Here is a 26,503-nt window from a genome sequence, read left to right as displayed (position 1 = left end):
ATCATGTTGGCAAACTACGGAATCAAATGGACAATAATCGGGGCGGGGTTTTTGGGGGGGGGGGGATTGCTTGCTTGGATAGGTAACCCACATAAAGAATATCTCGAAAATGCTTGGTTTGGAGGAGTCCACCAATGGTGCACCTCCACCACCTTGATGGCAAAAAGCTGAGGACATATAGGGAAAGTTTGTACCTATGTTTGAAGATCCCCCAAGTGTGGTGTGTGGTGGTACAAGTGGAACAGTGAATCGTGATGTGAATGAGGATGTAAAGAAGGTTGCAAATAGCAGAAGAAAAGGGTGGGATTTGAAATTGAGGTGTAGATGGAATGGAAGTGAGTGCATGAAATTGATTTTGTGAATTAAGTGATGGAGGTTGAAATGTAGATGAAGATGGAATTGAAGATGAAGCACTAACATCAAACTAACTAGGAGATGAAAAACTTAATATATGGAAAACTTGAAGAAGAATTACCTGTTCTTTTTGTGTAATCACCTCTTCTTGTGTTAAATACAGAAATTGGTCCTCTTTAGGACTTATACCATAGTCAACAAATTGAAAATTTTCTTCATAACTAGTTCTAGAATCTTACATTAAAGTAGGAGCAAAACAAAAAGCAACAAAAGTAACTAATTAATGTTAGTCTAAGGCCATTTAATGTGTGGAACGATTTAAAATAGGGCAAGGTCAAATAAATAATGTTGGGAATAAAGGCTCATAGTGCCTTTTAGGGTGTTCGGGTGTGCACGCACCCTTACACTTGTACTTTATATATATTATCAAAAACCTAAAGTGGTACACTTTTTCATTGTATCGACACATTGAGCATCATGCTCTCTCACTCACTCTCTACTTTGCTCTGTCTCTCTCACTGCACATACCTCAGTTGTACTCTATCTCAATCCTCGTGCACACTCGTCCTCAAACTGGTATCAGAAAAGGCAAGAGGCAGCTCAAGAGTGCATGCGTCTCAAGGTGTAGTGAACATGCATGAGCAAAACAGGATAGTTGCAGGTTGGTGACATGCTATGCCAATTGTTAACAAAGAGGCGTCACTTGCCAACACATCCGATGGCTTGTGACAATGCTTGCAACCAAAAGGGTGACAGATAGGGGCGTAATCGGGTGTGCATGCGACGGATGACAGGTTGTAGGTGACGGGGCAGGTCAGTGCAGGTGGCACACGCCTTAAGTGCTTGCGACGGGGGCTATGACAAGTTGCGATGGGTCAACGTAGGTAATAGGTTGCGATTGATGCGACAGGTCAGCCGTGACTAGGCAAGCCACGGGTCATGACTCTGCAGCCAATTCTTTCTCTCTTTTTTTTAATTTCTCAAATTTGTTCCTCTCCCACTAATGGGCATTCCTGTGCACATGCATAGTGTGCAATCTTGACCGAAAAATTGGGGCTTTTCCCAAATTTGGGGACTTTGAAGTAGAACAGGACAATGCGACACACATTTGCTCGGCAGATTTTGGGGTTTTTCACATTTTTGTGAAATTTTTTCAATTTCATTGAAATTTGTGCACACTGGACCCAAGAAAATTGGGGGTTTTGCAGAATTTCATCAATTTTGCAAGAATTGCTTGGTATATGCACTTGGGTACATGCATTGATGCAATTTGGATGGATTTCCTTTTGAAAATTTGGGGCTTTTGGCTGAAATTGTCAAATTTGTGCCCGAGAATGCTTTTTGAGCAGAAATGGCAGTTGAATTTTGGGGATTTCACATGTAATTGGTGCATTGGCCTCTAAATTAGTTGGAATTGCTTGTGGAGTGCAGTAGTAGACATTCCCTAATTCTGGAAATCAATTTGCAGATCTGAAATTTCTGCAATTTCCTGATTTTCATTGCTGGTTGGTTCTTGCAGTATACTGTGGTCATTTGTGCGACATTTGGGCTTGCATTTGTTGACTTTTGAGTCAATTTAGTTCTGCAAATCATGGCTGGAAACAGTGACAGCAGCAATCTTTTGCACATCAAGAAGCTTGAGGTTGCACATAATTTTGCAATATGGCTAAAACAATGCTACAATGTCTTGGTGTAGAAGAAACAGGTGAAGCCCATCAAAGTGAAGGGAATAAAACCAGCATGTATTGAACAATAAGAGTGGGATGATTTGGATGAGCTTGCATTCTCTACCATTGAGTTCTCAGTGTAAGACAACTTGCTCTTTAACATCGAGAAGCTGAATTGAGCTTAGGCAATGTGGCAAAGACTTGAAGAATTGTATGCTTAGAAAAGTGCAGCCAACAAGGTTTATTCGCTGAAAGAGTTGACGGAATTTCTCATGAAGGAAGGTACAACCATGTTTGCACATTTGAATGAGTTCAACTCAATTTTCAGTCAGTTGATTGCTTTGGATTTCCATACCGATGATGAGTTCAAGGTACTTTCTTGCTATGCACTTTGCTTGAAAGTTGGGATACATTTAGGATAGCTTTGAGTAACTCAAATGCTTGGTTGTTATATTCTGATGTGGAAAGTTCTTTGCTGATGGAAGAACTCAACATGCAAAATAATTCAGCAAACAAGTCTTCTAATGTATTGCACACTAGGGGCAGATTTTTAAAAAAGGACAGTTCTGAAAATAGAGCACGCAGTAAGTCTCATGGCAAAAATGTTGAGTGTCATCATTGTGGCAAGAGAGGGCACTACAAATGGGATTGTTTTCAATTGAAGAAAGAGGAAGGCAAAAACAAAAACATTGAAGATAACAAGGTTGAGAAAAGGGACAGTCAACCTGAAAAGAAGAGCAATGTGAAGATAGAGGAGGTAAATGTAGTCACGCATGAGAATGACAATGAGAGTGATGTACTTCTTGCTTCTTCTTTGAGTGTACATGCATTGTTTGCAGATTTCGAGGATAACATGCACACTTCGATACTTGATTCAGGTGTATCTTTCATGTTACACCACATCATGAGTGGATTTCTGACTACAATGGTGGTGCACGTAGTGTTGTCCACTTAGGGGATAACTATGCATGTAAAATTGCAGGTATTGGTAGTGTGAAATTGGAATTTTAGGATGGCTTCGCATTTGTTTCATATAATGTGAGGCATGTATCTCAGCTGAAGAAAATCTTGATAAGTATAAGGCAAATAGATGATCAAGACTATCACCCTACCTCTGGGGATAGCAAATGGAAAATTTGTAAGGGCTCTCGTATTGTTGCCAAGGGCTTGAAAAGTGATATTTCGTATTCCTTTGCATGTATCTAGCGCACGTGACCATGTAGTTGCCATAACCGAGTAGCGAGGTGTTTCTTTGTGGCACAGACGGTTGGGACACATGAGTCAAATTGGAATGAAAGCGCTTTCTTGTTTGGGTTATTTTCCGTCTTTGAGGCATGCCGATTTTGAACAATGTGATCACTGTATTTATGGCAATCATGCTGAAATGTCACATAAAACATCTCTCTCTGAAGTCCTCACCCTTAAGAGTTGGTACACTCCAATGTATGTGTGGTTGGGCAAGCCACCTTTGTATACTTATTTGAGAGTGTTTGGTTGTTGTGAGGCTTTTGTGCACATTTGCAAGGAAGAAATACGAAGCTTTTCCTAGGATATGGTGATGAAGGTGAAATGGGGTATTGATTATGGGATCCCGAGAGAAGGAAAGTAGTATACAGCAATGATGTTATCTTCTAGGGAGATCGCATGTACAAACAGCTCGAAAAGACAAAGGAGATTAGAAGGGTTGTATTCCAGGAGGATATAGTGGTAGGACAACAAAGAATGCCCGCTAGACAGCAGCAAATGGCTGTTGTAAATGTCCCTCAAAATACAAGGAATAATGCTGAAAATGATGAGCAAGATATTGCCCATGATGTACCACAAATTCAGCAAGGACAGATGCCTTTGGAACAACCGGAAAACCAGTTGTACAACACGCTAAGTCTACAAAACAACAAGCTGTTAGTATAGATTTGTAGATTGAATAGCTAGCAAATCTTAATCATTGGGTCCGTAGATCGACTAGAGTGCAAAGACAGCCAGATAGGTTTGTTCTTGGTGACAATTATATGGTTGATTATGTCATGTTGTCAGGTTGTGGTGAGCCGTCATGATTCAAGGAAGTAATGGATAGAAAATATAGAAAGAAATGACATAAGGCTATGTTGTGAGAGATGGAATCTCTCATGGAAAATGACATTTAAGATTTGGTGCATTTGCCTGAAGGGCAAAAAGTGCTACTATACAAATGGGATTACAAAATGAAAGTCGCTTTTGTTCTCTGTCAAAGTACAAGACACGACTGGTTGCTAAAGGATACAAGCAAGAACATAAATTTAATTTTGATGAATTTTTTTCTCTTGTAGTTAAAATGACTACTTTGTGAACCATTTTGGGCTTGGTTGCATATGAAGATATGGAACTCATACAGAGATGGATGTAAAGATAGCCTTCTTACATGGTGATCTACATGAGGAAATCTATATGCAGCAGCTGCCAAGATTATGGGAGAGAAGGAAGGAGTCTCACTTGTAGCTTTCTCACTTACACAATGGAGGAATACACACAAAGGTGGAGGCTGAAAAACAGTTTTCCTTTTCTTAGTTGTGTAAGCCAAAAGAACTCTAGTACAAAGAAATAGAAGAACCCTATATATGGGTCTCAAATCAAACTCAACTAACTAAGGTGGCATACTAACTGAGCCACGAACTAGAGTAGATAAGGATGCTGTCATCTAGCTATTATTCATGGGCGGTGTACCAACCGCATCTGAGCTAACAAGTCGGTGACATAAATGCACAACGGTCACCCTGGCATATCACGAGTGGAGCTCGATATCTCAACACTCCCCCTCGAGCTCAATCCCAATTTCTGCACACCAAGCAGGTCTCTCAACTTGCGCAGCTTCTTTGCGCCCAATGCCTTCGTGAATATCTCAGCTACCTGATCCTCTGTGCTGACATAAACTAGATCAATAAGACCTAGTAAAACCCTCTCCCGCACATAGTGATAATGCACCTCAATGTGCTTTGTTCTAGCATGATAGACTGGGTTATTTGCCAAGTGTATACTACTCATGTTATCACAATAAATAACAATTGGCACATCTGTAGGTTGATGCATATCATAAAGTAGCTTATGCAGCCAAGCTACCTCACATGCAGCCATTGCTACACCCCTGTACTCAGCCTCTGTGCTCGACAAGGCAACTGTAGGCTGTTTCTTATTGCTCCAAGTGACTGCAGCACTTCCAAAAGAGAACACATATTCACTGGTAGATCGTCTATCAGAAATACTACCAGCCCAATCAGCATCAGTGTATCCATGCAACTGTATCTGAACCCCAGTCTCATAAAATAGTCCATACTGCAATGTGGCCTTCACATACTTGAGTATGCATCTAGCCGCATCCAAATGCAGTTTCCTTGGACCCTGCATAAACTGACTTACCAATCCAAGAACATAGCTTAAATTTGGCGTGGTAATAGTCATATAAATCAAACTTCCTACTATGTGTCTGTACATAGTAGGGTCTTCCAGAAGCTCACCTGCATTTGCGCTCAGCTTCACATTCTGCTCCAAAGGAAATGAAATAGGTTTACAGTCTGTGATCCCATATTTGGATAGCATGTCCAATCCATACTGTCTCTACAAGAGCCGTATCCCACTTGGTGATCTAATCACCTCAATGCCCAAGAAATAACGCAGCTCTCCCAAATCCTTCATCTCAAACTTCTGCTTCAATAGCATTTTCACATGAAGGATATCTTCATCACTATCACCTGTCATAATCAAATCAATATAAATGACAAGTAGCACAATACCTTTCTCTGTTTTTCTCACATAAAGTGAGAAATCTGCCTTGGAAATCTGAAAGCCGATAGTGACAAGATACTGTCCTATCTTGTTAGACCATGCTCTAGGTGCTTGCTTCAAGCCATACAAGGCTTTCTTCAACCTGCAAACAAACTCAGGATGAACAGCATGCACATAACCTGGTGGCTGCTTCATATAGACCTCTTTTTGCAAATCACCATGCAAGAATGCATTCTTTACATCCATCTGATGTAAAGACCATCCCTTTGATGCAGCCATAGCAATGATTGCTCTTATGGTTGCCATCCTTGCAACCGGACTGAATGTTTCTTCATAATCAATGCCATATGTTTGTGCATACCCCTACACTACTAATCTTGCCTTGTATCTATTCACCGAACCATCTGTATTGTGTTTCACCTTATAAACCCAATCAATTGCATTCTTATCTTTAGGCAAAGGTACCAATTCCCATGTAGCATTTGCTTCCAAGGCATCCATTTTTTCATCCATGGCTTTCTCCCATTTTTCTTTTCCCATGGCTTGCTCAAAAGAAGTGGGTTTTGGTTCCTGTATCACCCTGACCATATAGGCATAGTGAATGGCTGTAAATCCATAATATTTCAGCCTATCTACAGGATACCTAGCTCTGGTAGATCTGCGCAAAGTAGGTTCACTCCTAGGTGCTCTCAAAACATCCCTGGTCTTTCTTACTCCAGGTGTAACAATAGAAGGAATACCCAACTCATGATCAATGCTCTGTTCTGAGCCAGTGGATTCACCATCCACATAAGAGTGACCTGCATTCATATCAAACATGGGCTGATCTACCTTCTCTTTTCCTTCTCGTGAAATCTGCATACCACTATCTGTATTGTTTTGAGGAGATTCTCATGATCTTAATCTGCCTGTCCATGGTAAAGAATGTGAACCACTGCTAGAGGACACTCCATGTCCACTAATATTTTGTGACTGTTGCTGTGAATTTTGTGCAACATTACCATTTTGTGCATCTACATTATCAATCACATTTACTGGTTTATACCAGCTACTCATCTCATGAAAAACATCTCTGCTCACTGTAAACTTACGAGTAGAATGGTTATAGCATCTATATTCTTTCTGCTGCAGAGAGTAACCAATAAGGATGCTTTTTCAGCTTTTGGATCCAACTTGGATCTCAACTCATTTGGCACATGAACATAGGCAATGCAACCAAAAATCTTCAAATGAGAAATATCTGATTTCCTACCAGTATACCTCTCCTCTGGAGTCATCCCATGTATTGCTGCAGTGGGAGTCCTGTTCATTATGTAGACTGCTGTAGCAACTACTTCAGTCCAGTAAAAATGTGGCAAGTCTTTCCCGTTGAGCATGGCACGAGATATCTCTCCAATATGCTTGTTTTTCCTTTCTACAATTCCATTTTGTTGTGGGGTATGACTGCATGAATATTGCTGCTTTATGCCATGCTCCTGCAGGAACCTTGCAAACTCATTTGAGAGGTATTCTCCCCCTCCATCTGACCTTAGGCATTTTATTTGCAGGCCTGTTTCTTTTTCAACCATAGCTTTAAGAGTTTTGAAATGCCCAAACACTTTACTTTTCTTTTTTATAAAATACACCCAAACTTTTCTGCTATAGTCATCAATAAAAGTGGCAAAATAATGATAGCCTCCAATAGATGTAGCTTTAGTAGTTCACACATCAGAGTGGATTAATTCCAATGGCTTTTTACTCTTTTGAACATATCTAGGAAATGGTTTCCTTGCCTGTTTTCCAAATTGACAGGCTTCACATACCTTATGCATTTCTGCAACCTTGAATTTAGGCAATCCTGTAACAATATTTTGGGCTTGCATTGATTTAAGTCGCTGTACATTAACATGACCAATGCGTTTATGCCAGATATCAATATCTGCAATTACACCGGTCCCATGTGCAAACATTGCTGCACTCAATTCAGGCATGTCTGCATCCAACGTAAACATTCTGCCCTTCTTCTTTCCTTTTGCTATCAAGCGACCTTTATTTTTCATATCCTCAACAAAGCATCCATGAGAATTAAATCTGATCTGCAAGCCCTGCTCAACCATTTGACCAACAGAAACGAGGTTCTTGGTGATATTCGGGACATGAAATACATCCGATAGGTATTTTTTTTTTCCATCCTGCATAGACAAAGGAATATTTCCAATCTGCACAATAGGATTTTTAGTATCATCACCAGTCTCCACAAATCCTGGTTTTTCCATTTTCCTTGCATCCTGCATCCATTTTGCATGACCTGTCATGTGGTTTGATGCACCTGAGGCAACATACCACACATCGTTGTTTTCTTCTGCACTTATCACAGAATTGGTCATGTGCTGCACCATAAATAAATGCTCATTTCTGTCATCACCCTATCTACTAGAAGATGCATAATTTTCTTGTTGCAATTTTTCATTCATGATGTCATTCTGCTTTTTATAGCAGTCTTTAGCCGTATGACCCATTTTACCACAATAGTAGCATTCAACATTGCTTTTTGCATTTTGGCTTCTTTGCCATCCACCACGACCTCTTTGGCTTCCCCTGCCTCTAGAGTTAGTACGTCCTCCTCCATAGAATTGGTTTTCTTGAGTTTGCTGCATATTCTAATTTCTACCACGGTCTCCAGATCGGCCTCCTCTACATCTACCTCTACCTCTTTTAGCATTTGAGTAAAAGACAGTTTCTTTTGAAGTTCCTCCTGAAGAAGATGCACCACCATTTCTCTGCTCCTCAGAAATTAGAAGAGCAATCAACTCCTCAAAATCAGGAAATCTTTTACGGACGGAAATCGATGTTCGGAACTGTGCGTAATCCTTTCCTAGACCATTCAAGGTCACAGAAACTAAATCATCATCTTCCACTGGCGACCCAATGGAAGCAAGTGCATCTGCAATCTTCTTCACCTTCATGTGGTAGTCATTGATGCTCATACTTTCTCTTTGCACATTGTGCAACTCTTGCTTGAGCTGCATTTTCCTGGCTTGCGTATTTGTGCTATACATTTTTGACAAAGTATCCCATGCCTCATTTGGCGCACTTGCATCCTGAATATGCACAATCATAGAGTCTGAAATACTGATAGACAGTCAGTATATAACTTTTTTGGCTCTCTCATGCCATCCTTTAAATGCCTGCATTTGTTGTTGATTGGGAACATTAGGAAGAACTGGTTCTTCGTTTCCTGCAACGAATTCCCAATATCCTTTTCTCATAAGGAAATTCGTCATTCTAAACTTCCATGCTTGGAAGTTGTTCTTGTCAAGCTTTTTAGTGACAATCTGTGAAAGAGAATCAGACGCCATTACAGAACACTGCAAAAAATTCTGTTACTGCAAAAAACACAGCTTTAGCCTCACAAGGGCAAATCTGCAAAACTGAGGAAAGTGGTATTTGACCACACTGTCACTTCCTAATGACAATTTTGCATCAACATGCAACAAGGATAATTCTGTAACTCCCAATGTCTCTGCGCACTGGCATACGATGTAATTTCTATGATAACTTTTCACCGATCTGTAGAACAGTGGTCGCACAACAAAAAACAAGGCCTTTTCTTGAGTGCGTGTGGAAAACTTCCGCCTCCAAAACAGGCCCCGAAATGGCCTCGAATAAAAAAAACAGGGCAACCAAAGGCTAAAGCCCCTCCCGCAGCATATACTGCCCTTTTGCTACACCGCGAAGGGCCTCTCAATTTGAGACAATGTACTCTTGCACTTTTCGGCTATGCTACCTGCAGAGACTTGCTCCCAAACTCGAAAAATGAAAGCAACACTGGTTCTCTTACCAGAATGCCGCGAACTTGGTTTGCTTTCTTGAGCTCCTTACCACGAACCAGGCTCTGATACCATGTCAAGATTGTGGGAGAGAAGGAATGAGTCTCACTCGTAGCTTTCTCACTTACACAATGGGGGAATACACACAAAGGTGGAGGTTGAAAAACAGTTTTCCTCTTCTTAGTTGTGTAAGCCAAAAAGAACTCTAGTACAAAGAAATAGAAGAACCCTATATATGGGTCTCAAACCAAACTTAACTAACTAAGGTGGCATACTAACTGAGCCACGAACTAGAGTAGATAAGGATAGCTGTCATCTAGCTATTATTCATGGGCGGTGTACCAACCGCATCTGCAGCTAACAAGTCGGTGACATAAATGCACAGCGGTCACCCTCGCATATCACGAGTGGAGCTCGATATCTCAATAGCAGCTTGAGGGTTTTGTTGCAAAGGGGAAAGGGCACATGGTATATAAACTCCTCAAGAGTTTGTATGGACTGAAATAGGAACCACAAGAATGGTATCATAAATTTGATACATTTATACAATCTCAGGGATTCCATAGATCTCAAGTTGATCACTGCTTATACACCAAGAAGGCGGCAGATGACAACCTTATTCTCTTGGTTTCGTATGTGGATGACATGCTGATTGTAGGTAGGGATGTTCATGCCTTTGACTTCTTGAAGCAAATTTTACATAGTAGCTTTGATATGAAAGATTTTGGTGAGGCCAATCATATTCATGGTATATGTATACTTAGGGATAGATTGAAGGGTCTTCTCTATTTGTCATAGCAAGAGTATGTTACTAAGGTTTTACAGCATTTCAATACGGAGGGGAAGAAAGCCATTGGTGTACTGTTATCTCCATATGTAAAACTTAGTGTACATGACAACCCTACATCTAATGACAGAAAGGTTAAGATGGCCAGGATTCCTTATGCTTCAGCTATTGGTAGCTTGATATATGCTATGGTTGCTACATGTCTTGACATTGCATTTGTGGTGGGAGTGGTTAGTAGGTACATGGCATATCTTGGTAAAAAGCATTGGGAAGTAGTGAAGGGTATTATGAGATACCTTTAGGGCGCAAAGGATTTGTGTATTTTCTTTGGGAAGCAAAAGTTATCTGTTGTTGGCTTCACGGATGCAAACCATGTTGGTAATCTTGATTGTAAAAAGTCTACTTCAGGATATGTGTTCACGTTCACAGGGGGAGCAGTCTCTTGGATATCTAGGCTGCAAAAGTGTACTGCATTGTCTACTACAAAGACAGAGCATGTGGCTGCCAATTAAGGCATGGAAAGAGGCTTTATGGTGCTCACGTTTGGTGAGAGAGCTTGGCATTACAGAGGTTTCTATCCTCCAGTGTGATAGTTAGAGTGCTATCATGCTAGCACGGAATCCTGTCTTTCATGCAAAGATAAAGCACATACATGTGAAATATTATTTTATCAGCGATGTACTTGACAATAAGAGCATTGAGCTTGTCAAGGTGCACACAGATGATAACTTTGCAAACCTTCTCATAAAGGGTCTTCCAACAGAGCAGTTTGTTCATTGGTGCTAGATGATAGGAGTTGGATAGTATATGTATATTTCAGCTTTCTACATACAAAGACTTAGCTGATTCTTTCCTCTATCTTCAAGCATGTTGCCGTTTTTTTTGCATGTCAAATGTGGTTGATTATATTATTAAAAAAAACTGATAACAATGGAGTACTCATGTTCAATAGATAAGCTGGAGCTGATGAAAGTCACAAATACATCATGTATACAAGCTTCTCAAGGCGGTCTGGGGGGGATGGGGGCAAGAAACCATGGAGGGGGGTGTATCGCCATTTGGGGCTGCCTGTCTGCATAACGAAAAACAGGTCCTGGCCGCCTCAAGTGCGCATGAAATGACATCGGAGCTCCTGACAAGCCTTGGACTTGCCCTGCACTTGATTCCATCGGTTGCCAAGAGAGTGGATGATGGAGGTCCAGAGCTTTGCTAAGGTCCCCTGTATTGAAAGTCTCTCTCCGTCGAAAGCCTCCTGACACCGCGTCTTCTACATATGCCAACTAGTAAGACTCCCTATGATCTCCCATACCTCAGAGCGGTCTGTTGTGGGCTCCAGTACCTAGCGAATGGGTAGAGCCTCCAAACCGACCACTGCGCATGACCCTGCCTCGATAATGAATATTGTGTTCTACATCCTGGCCTCATACAGAAAATGACGGCCTTGGCCGACCGCCTGTCAGCAGAAAGCTTCCCATGAGATACATCCAAGGCTGGGTGCTATACGGCGAAGGATGCGGCATGCTCCTCTCTACACGAGCTGCACCATCTCACACGACCAAAGGCAGTGCTTTGGGGTTTCCAGAGGCTGCTGTGTGCAGCACTTACAACCTTCCTCCTTCTGCATCCCTTACAACCTTTCTCCTTTTGCATCCAAACAAGCCACACTACCAAGCCTCCATGTGTTACTCGCCATAAAAAATACGATATCCTCCTCGGTCTCCAGTTATCCCATAGGCGGTACCAAAAGGTTCATCAGAAAGGCTCCGTGATGCTGTGCTCCGCCCAATGTCTACTACGTGACGATGCCCACTCCATATCCTCCTGCATCAGTATGTGCCTGCCAATCCTGGCGTTGTACTCCAGGAACCTTGGTGGCTTCTTGGCGACTGTAGTGGCCGGCCATAGTTACTCTCTCGGATCTCACTCCTGATCATCAAGTGGCTTGCTCTCCTAGATCTAGAGGCGCCACTCCCTGAGCTCCTGCCAAAAGACAAAAGGGTCCAACCGCCATGTCTTCCCCTAAAGGCCAATCACTGAGATCCTCTTCCATGAAAGGACAGCTATCCCCTCATCGTGTTGCCCTCTGTCAAGAGCCAGACGGCCCCTCTCCTGTACGATGAAGAAAGTCTCAGGTGGAGCGCCGCCCACTCTACCTGCTACTTATAGGGGGGTGCGTGCTAGTGAAAACCTAGCGGTCCATACCTCCTCCGGATCTATCGGTTCTCATATCGCGGGAGCAAGCCACTCCTGAGATACTGTTGCGTCTATCTCCCTTCTTCTCAACTCCACCCCTCTCTGGCAGCCTGATACTGGTTGCACCACCTCATCGTCCACCATCTTGTACACCTCATACCATGTCCTGATGGTACAAGCCGGGCTAGCCTCCCAACCAGCCCACTGGATATGGGGGCGCTCGCTAATCTGTTTTTCTTCCCGATCTCCGATCTGGGGATTCCAAATCATTGGTTGACGAACTATGTCCTCCTGGCAGCCTGGGGGGTTCTGGGTTAGGGCCTTCTGGAGGCCCTGCCACACGTAGAGTAAGCTGCATAGAAAAGGTGATTTGGGTGGGGGGAGTGATTTGGGCTGACGTGAAGATCCATCTCAGGGATGGCCTCCACTCACCGCCAAGCCTCGGTCTACAATCCTAAAAGCCCTCCTGCAATAGGACCTTCCAAGTCTGCCCTCCCAAATCATTGGTTGACGAACTATGTCCTCCTGGCAGCCTGGGGGGTTCTGGGTTAGGGCCTTCTGGAGGCCCTGCCACACGTGGAGTAAGCTACATAGAAAAGGTGATTTGGGTGGGGGGAGTGATTTGGGCTGACGTGAAGATCCATCTCAAGGATGGCCTCCACTCACCGCAAAGCCTCCTTCAACAATCCTGAAAGCCCTCCTACAATAGGACGTTCCAAGTCTTCCCTCTTAGTGTGAGGCCGCGGATAACTAGTTTGTCCAAGAGGGCCATACTCTGATACTCTGGGACTATGATCCCCAGCCCTCCCTCTGACCGATGTCGTATGATAGTTGCTTATGCCACCTTGGCCTTGGAATCCTTGGAGCCATTTGACCTGGATCAAAGGAAGTTCCACACTAGGCGGCAAAGTTGCACTACACAGGATGAGGAGAAGCACCAACACAAGGCGATGTACCACGTCTTTGCTAGGAGGACTTGGTTAACAGCGAGGGCTCGGTCGGCTAGTGAGAGGCGAGCCGTACTTGAGTAGGTCAGCTTGCTCTGAATAGAATTGAGGATTGAAAGAAACTGCTGGGCGGGAGTGATGTGGAGTCCCACCTGGAACCCTAGGTACCGGACAGTCTGCCCTCTCCTTACCCATCTAAATCCGAGGTGGACGCCCCACTCCGTGCTAGAGTCCGAGTCTGTGAGAACACCTCAAGAGCCAGCCTTACTCTCTCCAGCATCAACTCATCGTCCTCTATGTAGAGTGTTGTATCGTCTGCATACTCTGAGTCTAACAACTCAGTCTTCTCTCTCACTGGAAATTGGAGACCGCGTAATCCACTCACACTTGACCTGAGGAAGTGAGACATTGCCTCTGGAAAGAGTAGGAACAGGTACGGGGCCAGGGGGCAACCGTGCCGAATCAATCTCTCTGTCCGAAACTTCTCCCCTCACCTGCCACCTATGAGAATCGTGCTGGTTGCCGATCTATAAAGTGTGGAGACCCTGCGAATCCAAGCTTGGGGAAACCCAACCTCACCGTGGTGCCCTCTAGGAAATCCCAGTCCACCCTGTCATAAGCTTTCTCAAAATCCAAGAGAAGTACGGCTAGTTTGTGCCCAGTGTGCTGAGCCCACTCTGTTGCCTCAAAGAAGGTAAATACATTGTTTAGGATGCTTCTATCCTGGACAAAGCATGTTTGTGTGTCATGGATGATGTCTGGAAGCACGGGGCGTAGTTGCCTTCCAATCATATTTGCCAGTGTCTTATAGGCCACTGACAATAAGGTGATTGGTCTCCACTGGGAAAGCTCCAACTGGTCTCACCCTTTGGGGAGAAGACTGGTAAGGCCTGCTGAAAGACTCCTTGGCATCTGCCCGGAAGTGAAAATCTCGTGGAAGGCCATTAGTAGGGGATCATTCACCACTTCCCAGTAGGTAGTGAAAAAGGCATGTGTATGGAAAGTCTCCTCTAGTTCCTTCTCTGTGAAGGGGGCTAGGAGGGAGTGTCCCATCTCCTCTGTGATGAGGGAAGGGAGGTGATCCCAGACCTGCTGTCCACATCGTTGTCGTCTAGCTGAGGTTGTCTCCTGCTGAAAAAGGCGTCTGTAGTAGTCGGTGGCAATCTTCATCTCCTCATCATGGCTAGAACTAGTCCTCCCATACTGATCTCGAAAGCTGCGTATCTGCTCTCCTGAGGTGCCAGATTGGTGCACCTGGAAAAACTCCCTGCACATCGTGTTCTCCTTCGGCGCCTAGAAAGCTGCTGAGGTGCGGAAAGAGAACTCCGAGCGCCTGTCCTCTAGGCCAGCAATGGTTGCTCATGTACGCACCTCCTGTGCATGGAGGGTGGGATCCCTTGGTGCCTCCTGTAATAATCTATGCGTGGCTGCCAGGTCGCGCCGAAGTGCTTTCTTCTCCTCCTAGCTTTGGTGCCTAGCGTGTATGGCTGCCTCTTGGTAGATACTGCTCGACTCGGCTAGGACCTCTGCAACCTCTTGTGCGATCGAGTTTCTCTTGCCCCTCTCCTTGTTCCAAATCTACTCTATCTATTTTGTCACCTCCTCCCTCTTATAGATCGAGTCAAGGCAGGATCGTGTGTCTAGGGTAGCTACTGGGGGATGAAGCGTCAGGAGAATCGGGCGGACAACGTGGTGCCCGCCAACTGCCCAATCTGGCCTCCACGAAAGCCTCCCCACTCTCCCACATAAAACCTGCCCAACTGCTTGAGCAAGATTCCACCTAGGTGCATGTATCTCCTAGAGAAGTCCAGCGACCTCTCCCTCCTATGGAAGGCAAGTTCTCTCCAAGCATTGCGTGCTCCTATTGCCAGTAGAAAATCTCCCATGCCTCTTGCTCCTCCCTTGCCATGCCCCGGTAGTTTTTGCCTCTACCCTGCTGGTCCCCCAAAGCCTCCAGGTTGTTGAAGCCTCCTCCAATGATCCAGGAGTCCATCTCTGGGGGTCTATCCGCGATCTCCACCCAGAACCTGCTGCGTGCCCTAACCTCCGTGGGGGCATAGACATTGAGGACTTTGTTGTGGGCATTAACCCTCTATTTGGAAATTTCAGATGTGGGCATTAACCCTCTATTTGGAAGACTTTGTTGTGTTGAGTTGTGGCATTCACCCTCGATTTGGAAGGCTTTGTTATGTTGCTTGCTTTACCTCACTGGAATCTTGCCATCTTGCTGAATTAACTTGTGACTTTGTTGTGAGGAAGGTCAATTCTTTTAGACCCAAGTCTCTTGCATCGTGATTTTGTTCTTGTTAAATGAGGATTTTATCTGACTCTATCCCCACTTTGGAGGGCTCTTCCATACTTGCTTGCTACTTCAGTGGAGGCTCTTTCTAGTTGTGAAAATTTCTATTCACCTTTCTTTCTTTTATTTGCCTTTTGAAGAGCTTTTGCAACATTTGTTTGCTAACCCCTTTTGTTATGCACCTCTATCCATCACCTCTTTGTCTTCTTTTTTTGGGGGGATTGGTGTCTTATTCCACACCAAAGCACTTTGTATTTAAACTAGTCACAAGAAAAGCATTGTTGTACTTTTCTAATGGTTATCAAATTTTTCTTAACCATTTTGAGAGAAGACTATGCAAGTCCATAATGCGGAACTTGGATCCTTCTAGGGCTGCCATAAGTAGATGGAGTGCCTTTGTGCCCGATAGGGTTTTCCCTATTATATTGGAGTGGGTATATGCTTGTCAAAAGCTATTGGAGATTTGGGGCCATATGTGGGAGGAGAAGAGTAGCGGGCTCTTTTAAACCTAATGTGCGTGCCAAAGGTCTTTGTGGTGAAACTTGCGCCAAAATGATCAGTTTGGTTCTTGCACACATTGTTGAGTGTTGTAGGAGGATAGCTTTATCATTTTCCTCACTGGGATAGATTGTAACATCCTGCAACCAACCTGAGAAGCTTCCTAAGATGTCAATCTCGAGTATAAATACTATATTGGCTTTGGCTAATAACTTATGACCAACTTAGTAAGTGTGCTAATCTAACTAAGCCTGCCTGACTACTGCACTCTCCCAGTTGGATATATGTAGAATGGGTGAAGGATATGGTATGCAAACCTTTAGTTGGTGATATGTGAAGAGGATAGAAGGGTCTAAAAGACAAGAAACCTATCCCGCCTGTTGCCTTGGTCCTTGAACAGGAGGGTGCCATAGGAGGTTTTTGGAGAGAGAGTGAGATAATTCAACTAAAGAGTGAAGAGGTGAGGAGTTCTAGGTTGAGGGAGGGGAGGCATTGCTGAACATGGAGGGGAAGGCTAGAAGTGCAGCAAGATATAGGAAGGACACTTAGATAGGGAGAAAATGCAGTGAAAATGTATATTGCAACAAAGTATTAAAATGTCATTTGCCAAATATTGTGTAAATATATGAATTGTTAGGATCGGATATGGAATTTAACAAGGCTCTCGGCCGTCTTTGGTGTGTGTGGATAGTGAAGTGAAGTTTTTATCTGCAGACATGAAACACACTAGGAAGGATAAAAAGAAGCACCAATCTCACGCTACAATAATCTTTGGTGTCTGTATAGATTAGAAAAACCTAGTGTTTTCATCTTCAGAGACAAAACACATTAGGAGGGATTAAAAGAAGTGCCAAGCTTACATTAATTGTCACGAGGACTTGAAATTATATTGCTTTGCTTGGCATTTGATTAAAATTTAATTAAATGTGCTAATGGGCTTGGACATGTGAGATGCAAGCTAATTATTTTATAGTGGGGGATCCATGACCCCGAGATATCAGTAGGTGCCAAAGGCAAAAGTTGTAATAAGTTATGCATGATAGGTACTAGGTGTTACGTGGTGTTAAATTTGGGCCTAGACCAATTTATTGGCCACTAATATAAGTGGTGACATTAGAGACTAGGCATTGATAAATTAGTTAGTTAATGCTAGTCTAGGGGTCGATAGCTGCTTGCGGGAGACAAATTGGTCTAGCCAATTTAATTAGTGGCTTATGAAATTAAATTTTTAGGCACTAGAATAATTATTAATTTTTTTTCATAATATTAATTCTGAAATTTATTAATAAGTTGGGTAATGTTGGACATAGTAACCAAAAACGTCAGAAACATTTAGAAGTGAAATGTTAGAAATATGTTTCGTAAGTTTCTTTCAAAAGAGAGTAAAATAAAAACCACCTATTTTTTTATATAGGGATTTTTCATAGTTTTGACTAGGGAAAGAGGTTTTAAACCTCTATGGAACTCTCTCTTAAACAAAGAATGGCCAATTGAGCTTGAGTGATAATAGAGTCAATTGAGAATAATATGTTAAATATCCATGATCTATTATTGACTTGTCACTTATGTCAAAGTTAGACTTTGGATAAGCTATACTATGGTTTAGAACTCAAACATTATGATTCATATATATCATACAAAGAAAATTGAAATAAATATGTAAATGGCCTATCTACAATATAGACTGAGTCAAGTGGCAACGTCATGATTTTCATTTCAAAACAAACTAACAAAATGTCAAAATCGAGAATGAATCATAATATATCATAAATGACTCATAAATGAGACAAGTCGTATAATAATCAACTCTCAAGACAAGAATAGATACTAGATTGACAAAGTCCAATAACTAAACAAAATCACTATAAAATCAGTCTCTCATGCTTAACCTTAAGCCCTCACGAGTCATTACACATCTATCATCATCATGTTTAACATTGCCCAATAGATTTTGTCAAAAAACCATATTTTGGGTTCCAACTCACCAAAAAAAAAACACCCACGTTTTTTACTCTCAGAAACGTTTTGTACTTACAGAAACATTTCGTAAGTTTCAAATTGAAAGAAACGCATTTCTTAGCTGCTATGATGTTGAAAAATGAGGTTAGAAGATAGCGACTTGGCAGAACTTGCCCATGCAAGTGGGAAGATATTTTTTAGGCTAGGGGGGAGAAAGAAGAGAGAAAGAAAGAAAGAAAGAGTATATTAACGTCTCTAAAAGGCCAATGTGGCCTATGAGACCAAATCAATACATACAATGATGGCGTGTTTCTCATGTGGAATGAGAAAAGATGAAAAACATGCCTATAAGGCTGAAAAGTGAAACAATGTCCTATAAATAGAAAATGTATCGATGATCTAAAAGTACAAGTAGAAAAAGGAAGCTGTGCATCAATGAGATGTTTGTCCTCTAAGGAGATTTATGTCTGCATGGCTAAGGCGTCTCAACATTTGTCTCCTGTGGTGGTCAATGATGGCTGTAATTTGTTTGTGGTGTGGATGTCTATACCTTCATCCGGGTGGATGTGAGCACCTAGACCAGTTGAGTGCCACTGCTCTATCCAAAGGGACCCCTAGAGAAGATGACGTCCAATGATGATGTACTCCTGTAGGCTGTATGGCAGTAGTAGTGGTTTGTGCCATACTTAATCGTGTAGTAGTAAAAAAGTTAGTGACCGCTTTGTGTCTATGTGAGCTGAGTTGTGGGGGTTTGCTACTTCGTAGAATAGCATCTTTGCGCCTTTGGAGCTCCAAGAGAAAGAAACCGAAGCATCTCTGATTCTCAAATTGCATGATTCGTCCAAGGGTCCAAAACCCTCTTAAAACAGATAGTGGTATCTGTCTCATATATCATAATATACCGTACATCGACAGATATAGTGTTTCTCTGTGTTGCATAGTGGGCATATGCGTTCCTCTATCTGTATGCCCTTCCATTTGCATGTCTCAATCCTCAAGTGGTGGGATGAGGTGTGGATCTGACCAATAACTGTGCACAATCCATGATGCAGTTGTGTATCCATGTATCTCGGTTGGGTGATGAAAACATCCTCAGATACCTGAAGGAAGTGGGTTTGGTAGTGTGCCATACTCATGCCATAGGGGGAGGGGGGTTGAATCCAAGTCTTCTCCATATCTAACTTTAGTATATCTGCTCTGATCACATGGTTCATCTTTGATGCGCTTAGGTCAAGTATAGGGCAATCTAGGCTATAGTCAAAGGGGGGTAGTCTGTCAATCTACAACCCATGTAAACTTATCCATGTACTCATCTGAGCATACCAGCAATGTCTGTCACCATCTGCTACTAGTTGTCTATAAGAGGCTAAGGTTAGTTGTGGGTATCTATCTTGGGGGAGCTCTCATAGTCTATCTATGAAAGTCACTACCTGGATCAAGGCCTCAACCACCATGGGTGATGCTCCCAACTTAACTCTAATAATCTAATGTGGGGTTGAGCTCTTCGCTCGAGTCATAGGTGAGATTAGCATGACCAATGGTCTTTCTATATGCTCCCACCCGCCATAGTATTCCTTCTCTGGTCCATTCTAGTCTCCCCAAGGCTATTTCCTCGTGTGGAAGAGACTTGGACCACAAATAGCTGTCCCATATAGGAGTGTGGGTGTAACCAAGGTGTCAAAAGGGCACAGTTTGGTGTGCGGTTCATGAAACTGTATATGAGCACATTGTCTCTCTAATGCACCTAAGGTTGCATATGCTTTTGCCAAACAAGCCTCTAATGTCTCTCTCCAAGAGAATTGTGATCCCTTCAATGTGACCCCCAAATAAACACATTGCCCTACCATCTCCATTGGCTCCCCATCAAAAGTAAATTGGTGCTCAACTCTCGTCACCAAGTAGCTGAAGTGTTAAGTACCATAACTTTAGTTTTCCCAAGGTTCACCTTAAGGTCTCTATCTCTGCAAAAAGTTGATAATGCATTCAAGGGTCTATTTAGTACCTTAGGTGAGTCAGGTATAAGTACAATATTGTCTGCATAAAGCAATAACCGTATCAACACTCCAACTAGGTTGGCTCCGTCCCCACTAGTTTTGTCCACACATTCTGAAATTTCATCTATGTATAACCCAAGTAGTGTCGGTGAAAGTGGGAAACCTTGTTTCACGCCAATAGTGCTATTGATTGTATCAAATCAATGTCTTGCATTCTTCTCATGAGTCTAGCACGTGGCATTGTGTCAAAGGCCTTAATTCCACAAAACAGCAGTAGATCTTTTTCTTGAATGCCTTGCATTCTTTGATGATTGCCCTCAAGGTAAATGTATGGTCTAGAGTTGTATATCCCCTCCTAAAGCCAGCTTGGCCTTTTGATCTCAAACCATGCATTTCGGGCCATTCACTTAATGCTTGTTCCACAATAGAGCCATATATTTTGGCCAACATGTGTCCAATCATGATTGTTTGATAGTTACTAAGTAGCACGGGGTCTCCACTGTTAAAGAGCGGCACAATAGTATGGTCTGACCAATTGGTTGGAAATCTATCACAGATTGCCCTATTAAAGATGTTAGCCATCACAGACTATCTTGAGAGAGAGATGGTCGTTCTAGCCATGTGCAAGTTGAGAAACAAAGAGAAGGCTGCGATAGTTGCTACAACGGTTGATAGGCATTTCCAGCTAGCAAGAGACCCTCCAACACGAGCTGCTGATGACATGTACTAAAGAGACTATAGCAGTAGTTGACAGCAGTTTGAGGGCTGTTTTCAGGTAAACAACATTGTATTCGGTGTGTTCCATCAATGGAGATAGCTTTCATGATTGCAACTGATTCTTTTCTCGCGATGGAAGTCTGAAATTTCTCTCTTTGACATTCTCTTTCATCCTACAACCTTTTCTCAACTCCCCTCAGCATTTCCCAGCAATTTGGGCCATCAGAGGGGGAGATATTGGAAAATCTCTGCTATAAACTTTAATTTACAGCAGAAATTAGGGTTTGACAACCACCCCGGGATACATGTTCAAAATTGAGGGCCAAGGACTTAAATTCTAGTAGCTATAATTAAATAATTTCAAGGAAATTCAAGAGGCTAGCTAGCCAATGTCAATTTGGGGCTAAATCTGTCTTGCAAGGAGCAGGGTGAAGGCCAATTCCCCAAGCAAACCAAGGGCCAATTTGGTTTGAAGGCTTGTTGGTTAGTTTTGACAACAAAAGGCACTTGGATTAGCAAAGGGGATAACAGAATCTTAGTTGTACTCCATCCATTTCCAATAAAAGCTAAAGAAATACTGCGAAAAGGGGGCACTAGTTTTGGGGCCAACATGCTGTCCATTGCCCACGATTAAAGTATTAAAGTGTGCATTTCAATTTATGTGAGTTAATAATTTACTGTGATTAGTGTTAAATCAGGTTAATACCACCCATTCTAAGGAGGAAGACTGGTTTCACTAATTCATGTCATGCTTTCAGTTGGAAGATCGTTTTGTTTTAAGAATTCATGATCTTTGTGTAGTCTTTATAACAGTATGGTTCCATCATCCAAATATCCCTGTAAAATTTGACTTACAGGGGTTTATATGAAATTGCCAAATCATATCTAGATAATATGGTACACATCGAATAGGAAGCTCAAAAGAATCTGCCCCTTTGATGTGTTGGTGTGTGAAAATAGTATCAGAAAGGAAAGGGAAATCAAGAGAGAGTATTCATCAATATGCTGTGTAATACATGTGATACATATCGGTTCAATCTTTGGCTAAAGCAATGTCTTTCTGACACGAGCCTGTCTTCGGTGGCACAGCATTGCAAGCTCTGGATTTATGATTGACCACATTTTAAATTGATCATTGATATATTGCTAGTTTTTCTTTCTAGGGTAGCACTCAAGCCTGATACAACTGATCCCATGACTTTGTTTCTTTACAGAATGGATATATACATGGTGCAGAGGATACAGAAGAACTGGTTTATGAGATTGATGCAGACATGGACAATTGGATGCTTGCCGGAAGAAAAAAGGGGTCTTTTAACTTACCAATTTCTTTGGGTGGAAAATTCATTATTCCAATCACTTGTGTCCCTTTAGTTGCGGGCTATGTAAGGCCACCAATTTTAAGCCTTCCCTTTGTTGACAAGACCAGGATATCTTGCACTCCCGCTGGGCCTCACTTGGTTTGCATTTTGCCCCCAGCTCTTTGCTCTTCTTTCTGCATCAAGAAATAGTGACTTGATTTCTCCCTCCTGAACCAGAGGCACATTGTGCTGATGCTTGCGTTATTGAGGCAAAGCCAAGATTGGTATACAAACGAAAATCTTTATGAGTGGCATCATTCTGCAGGATGATTTCATCTGGGAGTTTTCCAGTCTCTTCTCAGAGACAATAAGAGTCTGCTGGGACTTTCAAGCTGACATGAATGTTCTGGTGTACAAACCATGCACAAGTAAGGAACCCCATTCATTCACGAGGGTTGGCCACTCAAATCTGTATTGCAGAATATTGCACTGTATGCATTTTCCAGCAGGGTTGCGAAATTTGGTGCTCCCCAAGCTATTTGTTGCACTCAAACCTACCAGGGCTGCCAAATTTGCTGTTGATAATTCCAAGTGAGGCCGCATGTCATCATACTTTGTATTGAAGTACCCTGATTGAAGTTCCAGGGGAAGGAAGCTGTTGTAAATACTTACTGACAGGCAGGACCAGAGGTAATATTGTTTCATTTTTGGGGTTTTTTTTTGGCTTGTTTTTTGGGGGGTGGGTGGGGGGGGGGGGGGGGGGGTGGGTGTTGTTGGTTGGGGGGGGGGAATGGGATGATGCCTGAAGACAGTTTTGACCGTCTTGCAAAGCAATGATGAGCTTCAATTTGTTTGAGCATAATGTGTAGTAAGATTGATTCTTGTGTGTTGTTTGAATATGTACCAACAAGTCTTTGTTTTGAAGAATTGAAGTATCAGCTGTGCCAGTTATGCTTTCAATTTTAGAGTAAGGAGACTTGTGTCTGAAGACAGTTTCAACCATCTTGCAAAGCAATGATAGGCTTCAATTTGTTTGAGCATAATGTGTATTGAGATTAAGTTTTGTGTGTTGTTTGGATATGTACCCTCAAGTATTTGTTATTTTAGACTAAGGAGACTTGGTCTACCAGTCACACTACATTTTTTGTATGTGGATTCATGTCGAACCTGTCATTTGAGAGAGATTGGGGATATCTATTTACTTGAAAGAAATGCATAGCCAAAAAGTTCAAAATACAGCACCATTTTATTTGCTTGTGAGTCAAGCTTTTCGGGCTCTTGGGTACCACATAATAAAAGGGAGCGTGTGGTTTGATTGAGAAGATTGTCTATTGCTTGTTGGACGGCATTGTTACTTGTGATTGGTTGTTTGCCTGTGCGACTCCTCGCCAGACAGCCCCATCATTTTTGGAAGTGTAGATAATGAAACCAGGGTAAAATGCTATGTTGGCTAAAAAGTGCAGATACTAAGCATTCCTCAAAGAAATCATGATTTGAGTTTTTTCAAATCACTTTGTTGCAACAGAGGTCCACATTAAAATAATGTCTTGCTTTTTTGTATGCATTTGTTTGTGCTTCTGACACAACATCATAACTTATATTCCTTCCCCCTAACTTATGTTTCCCAGAGGGCCCTAAGCTGAGATATGTGGATCATCATGGCTGCCAATGACCGATGATGCTAAGAAAGGAAATGACGGTGGCAGTTAATTGCTGAGGGGGCACAAGTGTAGGAGCATGTATGCGTGTTAGATAGTGACCATATGGACAACCTGTAAAATCAACTTTCTTGGATGTGGCCTTTATCTATCATGAGTGCAGGCCTTACCGGCAGGAGGTAAAACCTAGGATGGTGGGCTGCAGGCTGGCCAAAGAGGGGTAGCACCATGTGGGCTTCTTGCAACTCTGCCTACTTTAGCTTGGCATGGTTCCTCTTCAATACATCACTACAGTGCCCTACATGACCATTCCCTCTCACCATTTTATACTTTATTATGATAGATTTTCTTGCCTCAATTTTGGCTTTTGTCCTATTGTTGTATGACACTGGTCCAGTTTCTTAGAAGGCCTAGGCATTTTTCTTGGGTATAAGCCTACTGATGGCTGGAATGCTATGATGATTGCCAAAATGGTGTTCAACTAACCAAGTAATGAATTCTAGAGAGTTGGATATAGCAGGCATTGGAGTACTTGTATTTCATGTATGAATAATTAATTCAATCATCAATTTTATTATGATAGTCAACGTTTCTGCTTCCCCAAAAAAGATCAAGGTGGTTTCGTTGTAGACTAACTTTGCATCAAATATAAGGTGGGTTGTTTTGAAGTCTTTCTTATCATAGTTGCCACGTTACAACTATATGATGGAAGTCCAATGTTAAGAATGCTATGCTCAAGACTTGCACGATTAGACTAATGCTAAGGTTTTGAGTTTGAGGCATAATGGCATGACAAGCACAATGAGTTTGAGCTTGTAGATTGCAATGTAGTTTAGAAATGTAAATCCAATATTGGGCAATATGGTATTAAATATCTTCTATGTACACCATTATTTAAAAAACATGTAACGATGATATTTGGAAAAGGATGCATCGGATAGTTTGTATAGGTCAAATGGTTGTGATGATTGCCACTAACATGTAATTGATTTTTGCCACTAACATGCAAACAAAGATGTGGATTTGTTAATAGATGGAATTGTTGTTGCCTTCCCCATGTAAGATATATAATCTTAGCTTAATAGCTTTGATCTCCACCTTTATTGGAAGATTGGCTTCATAGTTGAACATATTTTTAGTGCAATAAGAATTCATTAAATGATTGGGATTTCCAACTAATTTTAACCAAACATATGGCATACGAGGGCAAGGTGCCATAGATTATGTATCTTTGCACATTGTTGCCAGTGTCCTAGAGTAGATTAGAAATCATTATCCTTTAAAATTTGTATTAAAAATATGATAATGAGTGTGGATTTGTACAAAATTGTCATTGAAATCCTTCAAGGTGAATGAAGTATTTAATTAGTTCTATTTGAATAGAGTCTTCGTTCTTCTATTCCTATATTTAGGGTGATCATCTTCTCTTAACTCATGAACATTTTGATTGAACTTGTTTGTGCCATTGTAAACTGTTGGGAGATTTACACGGAGTCCCTATGCAATCTATTTTGTATCTTTTGCTTTGCAATATACTAAATGTTCTTCTCTCATCATAGAAGGTCCTTTGTTTTTGTGCCCCCTCTTTCAATAGCAATTTCCTCATGTTGCAGCATTGCAGTGACTGTGTCATAGTATACTAGGCATTTCCTAGGGTTCTCTATGGGCTCTAAAGAGGGATCTTGTTCTCCTACTACCCTTGAGCATCCTCCACTTATTCTACTCTTTCTACTATTGTCATGTCCTTGACTTGTGGTTAGCCTCACATGAGTTGTAAGTAAAGGAGTTTGTGTGTCAGGAGCTCTATGGGAGTTTGTGTGGCTATCTATGTGCTACAAATACTTGAGATGTGGATATTGGAGCCCTTGTGATTAGTCTAGAATCAATGAGATTAAGGACAAGAACAAGTAGTGCCTCTAGTTGGTTTCAATCACATCAATCGAGGTGTACACCCATGAGGCTATGTAGCACTTTGAATCAAATAGTTGAGGATTGAAATATAGTTGAACACCTCAAGCATGGGGATCAAATCTTAGCAAATGAAAGCACCAATTTTAGATTCTTTGAAGTGAATTTTCTAACTAACCATATAGTTAACTTTTGGAAGATAAAATAACATGTTTCTAAGTAATGAATGACAAAAGACCACATTTCCACAAATTATAAAAGAACAAATGTCTTCTAGATTTGTGTTGACATTGCTTGGCCAACAAACAATTTTTGCGAACCGTTGGAGAACAACACCTTTAAAAAGTGAATTTCTCATAAATTGTGTGAGCATTCTTTAGAAGAATGAAATGTACAATTGTGAAGTTGGAACAAAAAGGATAGCTTTAAACATGATACATGTTTATAATCTAAGAACAACAAATTGACCTATTTAAAATCATCCTCCATACATGTATGTGATGTCAACATCCATTGATTGGCTATTGCTATTTGGTCAATGTCCATATGTGACATATATCATCATGTGTTATTTATCATCATAACTAACTTGGAAGATACTACTTTAACCTTCATAGTTGTTTTTAACTTTCGTTTTGTAACTTACATGTTGCCTT

General features: G+C 41.8%; 1 protein-coding gene across 2 annotated transcripts in view; it reads left to right on the top strand.

Annotated features, from left to right (window-relative positions):
• Positions 1 to 24,508, top strand: part of CLUB (TRAPP II complex TRAPPC10/CLUB) — a 163,450-nt gene extending 138,942 nt beyond the window's left edge. The window contains exons 19-20 of one of the 2 annotated variants that reach the window (XR_015691343.1): positions 22,195 to 22,971; positions 23,910 to 24,508. Coding sequence is in view for 1 of the 2 variants with exons in the window: in XM_087681576.1 (XP_087537702.1) it covers positions 22,195 to 22,491 (297 nt within the window). In the remaining variant the exon portion in view is untranslated. Of the gene's footprint in view, positions 1 to 22,194; positions 22,997 to 23,909 lie in introns of those variants that run through there. The other variant, XM_087681576.1, reaches the window with a different exon arrangement.
• The last annotated feature ends 1,995 nt before the right edge of the window (positions 24,509 to 26,503 follow it).

This window comes from Lygodium microphyllum, chromosome 7, assembly GCF_053477565.2.
Source record: "Lygodium microphyllum isolate KBCC chromosome 7, Lygodium_microphyllum_v1.1.10, whole genome shotgun sequence".
In the NCBI taxonomy this organism is placed as follows: Eukaryota; Viridiplantae; Streptophyta; class Polypodiopsida; order Schizaeales; family Lygodiaceae; genus Lygodium; species Lygodium microphyllum.
This window is presented reverse-complemented; position numbering and strand designations above follow the sequence as displayed.